The sequence below is a fragment of the Saccostrea cucullata genome, unplaced genomic scaffold (assembly GCF_032062105.1).
Source record: "Saccostrea cucullata isolate Sc308-1 unplaced genomic scaffold, CSIRO_AGI_Scuc_v1 ctg7289, whole genome shotgun sequence".
Taxonomy (NCBI): Eukaryota; Metazoa; Mollusca; class Bivalvia; order Ostreida; family Ostreidae; genus Saccostrea; species Saccostrea cuccullata.
In genome coordinates, this window is record NW_026927757.1 from 12,998 (window position 1) to 20,046 (window position 7,049).

The 7,049-nt window shown below is 38.2% G+C and overlaps 2 protein-coding genes and 1 pseudogene across 2 annotated transcripts; all 3 read left to right on the top strand.

The window, feature by feature from the left end:
* The first annotated feature begins 244 nt into the window (after window positions 1-244).
* LOC134275464 (uncharacterized) lies at window positions 245-1,793 on the top strand (annotated as a pseudogene).
* Window positions 1,794-1,975: 182 nt separating this feature from the next.
* LOC134275465 (uncharacterized) lies at window positions 1,976-3,133 on the top strand. Its single transcript, XM_062757750.1, has one exon. The coding sequence runs from the start codon at window positions 1,976-1,978 to the stop codon at window positions 3,131-3,133; it is 1,158 nt and encodes a 385-aa protein (XP_062613734.1).
* Window positions 3,134-4,114: 981 nt separating this feature from the next.
* Window positions 4,115-5,431, top strand: LOC134275466 (uncharacterized protein F54H12.2-like). The gene has a single exon (XM_062757751.1). It carries the CDS (start codon window positions 4,115-4,117, stop codon window positions 5,429-5,431), a length of 1,317 nt encoding a protein of 438 aa, XP_062613735.1.
* The last annotated feature ends 1,618 nt before the right edge of the window (window positions 5,432-7,049 follow it).

Here is a 7,049-nt window from a genome sequence, read left to right on the forward strand (position 1 = left end):
GTCGCTGTCAGTGTTTTACACGAAAAGAAAAAACTTGCTTCTGTAGACTGTGAGTTACGCCCTACACTGGAAAAAGGTGTCATTAAAACATGTTCCTACGTGGATCGGTACCCCCTCTCCAACGAAGTATATGCCTTTATATGTGCCAGTGACACCATACAGGTTGACATACGACGATTTCAGTCTGGAAAACCGGGGAATGAAGGAATTACTTTGAGTAAAACACAGTGGCAGTACCTAAAAGCATCCGTAGATCACATGGATGGGTCTATTTTAAAAGCACAAACTCATATATAAAGTGTTGCAGGAATAACATGTAGAATTGTCAAAGAAGAGAGAGTATGGACAAGACTGTGAAATTTTTAGACAAAAAAACGGTCATCCTTATTCCTTATGAAGATCGGAAGGGGGAATGGATGACCATGGCCTTGGACAGATATCGATTTAAAAGAAGAATAAATCATGCATAAAAATTTTAAGTCCTATTCTGGAAAAACATTTAGAAAAAATAATTCAATCTCATGCACAAAACTTAAACGCCCATAAAGATCTGTAATGCCGAATTCTACAGTCAGTGCGTTCTACAGTCATCAAATTTCTACAGTCAGTCTACAGTCAATGACGTCATTAGGGAAATCTACAGTCATTTGGGAGTCTACAGTCACTGACGTAATGGCGGAGTCTACAATCAAGGGCGAGTCTACAGTCACGAATCACGTGACTTAAATAATATATAAACTTTGTACATTTTAAAAATTTTCATCAGTCTTGAACAACTCTCAGATAGTTCCTTGTGAAAAACTTGTAAAATGGAGCAAAAACACTAAGACGTGATAAAGACAAACTACTCGACTTTGGTGAAGAAGATGATGGCTGTTCCTGTTGCAGGGCATCTTTATGCCTCAAACATAATAACTGATGAAATGAGACAACAGATAGACGCTGAGAAAACCAGCTATGAAAAAAACAGGAAATTGATCAGCATCATTTTACGTCGAGGTTCCAGAGCTTTTATGGGTCTGAGAACGGCATTAATGAAAGCTAATCAAGCTGACTTATCCCGACTCCTGATGAATAAGGATGATGACACAAAGTCTGAGTACGAAAAGAAGCTGGCCATGGCAAGGTCATTTGTCGTCAGTACTAAAGAAAGGGGAGGCTCCAGAAACGAATCAAAGAAATCTGATCATCAACAGCCTCAGGGACCAAGATGTAGGATAAGTCTGGAAAACTCAAATGACCTTTTCCTCACCGTCATGCCTTACAAGGGGGAGATATACGTTCATATCCGTCACCTCGTAGAATCGCATGGCCGTTCCATTGCCACTAAGAAGGGAGTTACCTTTCCTTTAGCCCGTTGGTTAAAGTTTGAATCTCTTTTACCAGATATTCAAGACTACTTAGATAGTACTGGTAAAGAAGACGAAGAAGCACAGTGGCATGTTGGTGGAGGAGTGTTCGTTTCATTATCACCAGGCTATCCGACAGTGGACATAAGACACTTCTGGAAGCCAGACAATGTTCTAGAACCCATACCTACGAGGAAAGGTGTTACTCTGAACAAAAACAAATTTGTCAGACTTAGAGATGTCATTGAGGAGATGCATGAATATGCTCCAGAATTAAAAGACATTGAACTTTGCATGCTCAGTGAGTCTCATCAAAATCAACTTGGAATGTTAAGCTGCCCCGAATGTACCCCCTTTGGCTACGATCCGCAAGACAACATGTCAGTGGAATGCAACACAGGGGATTTACCAGACATAGAAACTATGGAGTGTGTTCTTGAATGACAAAAATCACTAATCCAAAGTAATTAATGATATGAATGTGACATTATATATTAGATATTATTTATTGTGTATCAAATTTTTATGTAATGATTTCATTCTAACAATATAAAAATAAAATGATTCAATACCTATGATGTATATTTTATGTTACTGTCGAAGAGAAATCGTTAGTAAGTTCCAGTATGTCAGATTACACGGATTACTTAAGGCAGCTCTACTACACTCCCGGTAAACCGGGGGCATATGCAGGCCCTGAGAAATTATATCAGGCTGTTAAAAAGGAAGGCAAATACAAAATTGGTAGACGGAGGATAAGACAGTTTTTAAACAATGAAGATTCTTATAGTCTGTATAAACCTATTCGCAAAACATTTCCACGTTCAAAGGTGATAGTGAACACAATTGATTCTATGTGGGATGGTGACTTGGCAGACGTCTCAAACATTGCATCCCATAATGACGGTTATAAATTCTTATTAGTGCTTATCGACATATTTAGCCGATATTTATTTATAATCCCCTTAAAAAGTAAACATCATCAAAACATGGTTGACGGTTTAAAATCAGTTTTTCAAAAAGGACGAAAACCGAACACCCTTAGAACAGATAAGGGTAGTGAATTCAAAAATCGTTGGGTAAAGACATTTCTGAAAAAAGAGGATATAAACGTTATGTACACTCAAAATGAAACAAAGACAAACTATGCCGAGAGGGTTATTCGTACCATGAAGAACCTAATGTATCGCTATTTCATGAAGAACCGAACATATCGCTTTGTGAATGTCTTGCAAGACCTAGTGAAAAGTTACAACGAAAGACCTCACAGATCATTAGGGGGGAATGCTCCAGCAAATGTAAACCAGCAAAATGCCGATGAAATTAGACTCGCGGCTTATCTGTCAGGGAAAACAAAACCAGCACTGGCAAAAAAGGATCCGAATCAGCCTAAGGACTCGGGCAAAAGAAAAGTGCAAAAACGAGTGAAACCCTTTTTCAAATTAAAAATTGGAGATAATGTCAGAATATCACAACTAAAACACCCATTCCAAAGAGATTACCAGCAAAAATGGTCAGAAGAGTTTTTTAAAGTGAGTAAAAGGTACAAAAGAGGTCAAGTACCTGTGTACAAAGTAAAAGATTTGACAGACGACCTTATAGAAGTTACTTTCTACGAGTCTGAGCTTCAAAAAGTCGTAAAGTCGGAAGATGGTTCTTACAGAGTGGAAAAAATACTTAGAAGAAGACGTCGTGGTACAACCAAGGAAGTATATGTAAAATGGGAAGGATGGCCAAAGAAATTTAATTCATGGATTCCGGAAAGTTCTCTCGAAAAACAATAAAAGCGGCCATTTTCTGCCAATTCTCTCTATTCAAGATGAGTGTCCGAATGGTATTGACGTCCACGGACAGCTCTGAATATTTTGAAAATAAACCCCATTGCTTCCGAGTTCAATTAAATAAACAGATTCAATTTGACGGATATTGGACTGTTGCCCTGACAGAATTTTCTACAGAGAGCTGGATTTTATCTAAGAAGAAATCAGAATTGTTTGTGTGTTGCGATATTTGTGAGGAAACAATTATTGGGGGAAAAGAGGCACCCCTCCTAAGACGCATATACCTGGGAGAGAAACCAGAAAATATCACCTACAACCTACCTTATTATATTCCGGTTAAAATTGGCCAATTACAGCAGATTGCTATATATATAACGGACAGAGAAGGAAATTTAGTTTCATTTTTAAACGGACCGGTGACCGTAACACTTCATTTCAAGAAGATTCCTTACGTTTTATAATGAATAGTCAGACTTATGTCAGCGATCCCCGAATATGGGAAGCTTTCTACAAGAACATGGCGGAGAAAAAATTCAACCCTTACAAATACAAACCAAAACAAATTGGGAGAGGTGTGAGAAGTTACAAGTCTTACGTCATACCACTGAAAAATCACTTACAGTTAGAATCGGTAGAAAACGGCACTCAAGTGACTCCAGTAGCTGTGGTGGAGGAAAGAGCTAAAGTGGAACATGCCAAGGATGTAAAAGAGGGTGGACCATTTGTCAAAGTGAAGGGAAGTATAAAAAGGCCATGTTCGCAATCTTCTGTCATTCCTTTAAAGAAATTGAAGCCAGCAACATCTCAAACTCCGAGGAGAAAACAGGCATCTAAACCCACAAAACAAAGAAAGACCTTCGGAGAAAAAAAGAAGAAGAAGACGTCTGTTAAGAAACAGCGACAAGTGCCAAGCAAAAAAACACAGTCTAGAAAAAAGAAAGAACTTAATATTGACAGCTACAGGAATATCTTTAAGCTGTAAAAATGGCATTTTTAAGCAGTGATAATAAAGACATAGCTCAACCAATGGAACTATCTCTCTTTGCATCCCCCACAAACCAAGTAGCGGTCGAGAAAGTGTTTTTTACAGAAGCAAGACCAATTTCTAGCATAGGAGTGTCTGACACACCCATCGAGATCGTAGTATCAGGCTCAGGAGCAGAATACATTGATTTAAAAAGAAGTAAACTATTCGTAAAAGCCCGAATTTTGAAAGCAGATGGATCACCATTGGCAGCAAACGAAGAAACTGGTGTAGTGAACTTACTTCTACAAAGCATGTTCTCCCAAATGGATGTCTACTTGAACAACAAGTTGGTCTCTTTCAATACCAATAACTATCCGTGGAAGGCTTACCTCAAAACAATTTTGTTCAGTGGGAAAGACGAACTCAATTCACAAAAACAATCTGAACTGTTCTTTAAAGACGAGGGAAATCTTGGCGACTCAAATGCATACAATGGAGGTAATGCCGGTCTGATCCTGCGGTATGGTTACACTCATGAAAGTAGAGTCTTTGAGCTGGAAGGGAACCTGATGGAAGATATTTTTGATATAGATAAATACTTGATTAACGGAGTAGACATCTACATCAAACTCTTTAGATCCAGTGCACCTTTTGTCATCATGTCTGCCACTTCTGCACCTGCCTACAAGTTAGAATTACTAGACGTCGTGTACAAAGTGGCCAAAGTGCGGGTAGATCCTGGTGTTTTGCTGAACCACAGTAAACAGATTGAATCCACCCCTGTAAAGTATACCTTATCCAGAAATGAACTAAAAATGAATACCATACCAAAAGGATCTACAGAGTTTTACTGGGACAATATATTTCCTCAGGCAATACCCGATCGCATTGTGGTGGCTCTGGTGGACCAGAAAGCTGTGAATGGGGATTACACAGCCAACCCCTTTAATTTTGAGCACATGGAATTAACAGATATTGGGATATACGTCAACGGAGAAAGCGTACCTGGAAGACCACTGAAGACGGACTTTACGGCTGGACATTATTCAGCAGCCTATGCTCGTTTATTTGAAGCCTCTGGGAAATGGAACAATGATGCTGGACTGATTATCTCTCGTGATAATTTTGGAAATGGATACTCACTTTTTGTGTTTACGATAGATCCTTGTGGATTTGGAGAAGAGTATTTAAACCTGATTCGTAGGGGAAACACTAGACTTGAATTGAAATTCAAACAAGCAACAACCAAAGCCGCCAATGTCATTGTATTTGCAACTTTTTCATCCCTACTTGAGGTTGACAAATCACGTGACATTAACTACATTCAACCATGAATTCCACACATCTGTTAAATATGGTGAAGAAACATCCTTGCCTAAGACGTTATGTAAAAGGTGTATTTGCTAGTAATACATTACCTCAAATGGTTACAGAATTTCCAAGCGCCTTTATCGTCAATACACAACCTTTGCCATTACCCGGAGAACACTGGGTGACAATAATCGTGTACAGTCCATTGCAAGCAGAGTTCTTCGACAGCCTTGGAAAATCCCTAGCTGAATACAGTCAAGATATACAAAACTTTGTGAAAACGAACAGTGTAGATTGTCGTTTCAAATCCGTTCGACTTCAACCTCGTAATTCCGATTTATGTGGACTTTATGTATTAGTATTTCTAATTGCAAGATTGTGTTTAAAAAACTCGTTCAATCATGTGTATGATTTATTTTCTAATGACATTCAATCTAATGATGGTTTTGTAAAAAGTTTTATGTATGAATATTTTATGTATCATTAAAAATCATGACAAGTATATACGGGAGTTATATTATAATTGAATAAATATTTATATGTATGTGACATTGCACCTAACTTCATTTAGAAACAGTCTGGCGACTGAGAAACATGGAAACAGAGAGTATAAATAAATGGTGGAACAATCGTTCCTTGCTACCTTTTTCTGCACCTACCACCATTTTAATATGTGGTAGTACACAAAGCGGAAAAACGCATTTTACTAAAAAACTTTTACAAAACGCTAATGGTATGTTTTCCATACCTGTTGATAGAATAGTGTATGCTTATTCTGAACATCAACCAATGTTTGAGGAAATGGTGCAGACGATACCAAACTTATCATTACACCAAGGATTACCTTCTAAAGACAACATAGAACAGTACACAGAGGGCATGGATCACACTGTACTGGTACTGGATGATCTAATGTTACAAGTTGCACAATCTCGGGACTGTGTACATCTGTTCACGGTGACATCTCATCATAGAAACGTGACCACTGTAATGTTATCCCAGAACCTGTATCCTCCGGGAAAGTATGCCAGAACCATATCTCTGAATTGTCTTAATGTCATTTTATTTAAGAATTATCGCGATTCTCGACAGATCATCACTTTTGGATCTCAGATATTACCCGGACAGGTCCCCTTTTTCAAAGCGGCATACGAATCCGCAACTCGACCAAATTTCGGTTACTTGCATGTTTGTTTAGAACCAACACAAAACAGAGAGTATCAACTAAGGTCTCGTATCCTCCCGGGTGAGGAGATGATCATTTACCAACCTATATAAATAAGAACGATTTCGTTTTCTCCACTCATTATTTGAACATGAAGCAAACGGTGAAGAAACACGAGGCGTTTTTAAAATTTCTCTTGTATGCTGACAGTGTACAGCAAAAAGCACTCGTTAAAGCCTTGACCAGTGAACAGTATGATGTGCTTAATGAAATAGCACTTAACATTTATACGGGGACTTATCCTTTACCTAAAAAGTATATAAAACAACTGAAACCTTACGAATCATACATTCGATCTCTGGGATCTAGAGAAATCAGCAACCGGGAGAAAAGTCGGATATTACTCAAACATATTTCTTTAGTATCGCTTTTAATTAAACCTATTGTGCAACAATTCAAAGGAAAATGGCGAGGGA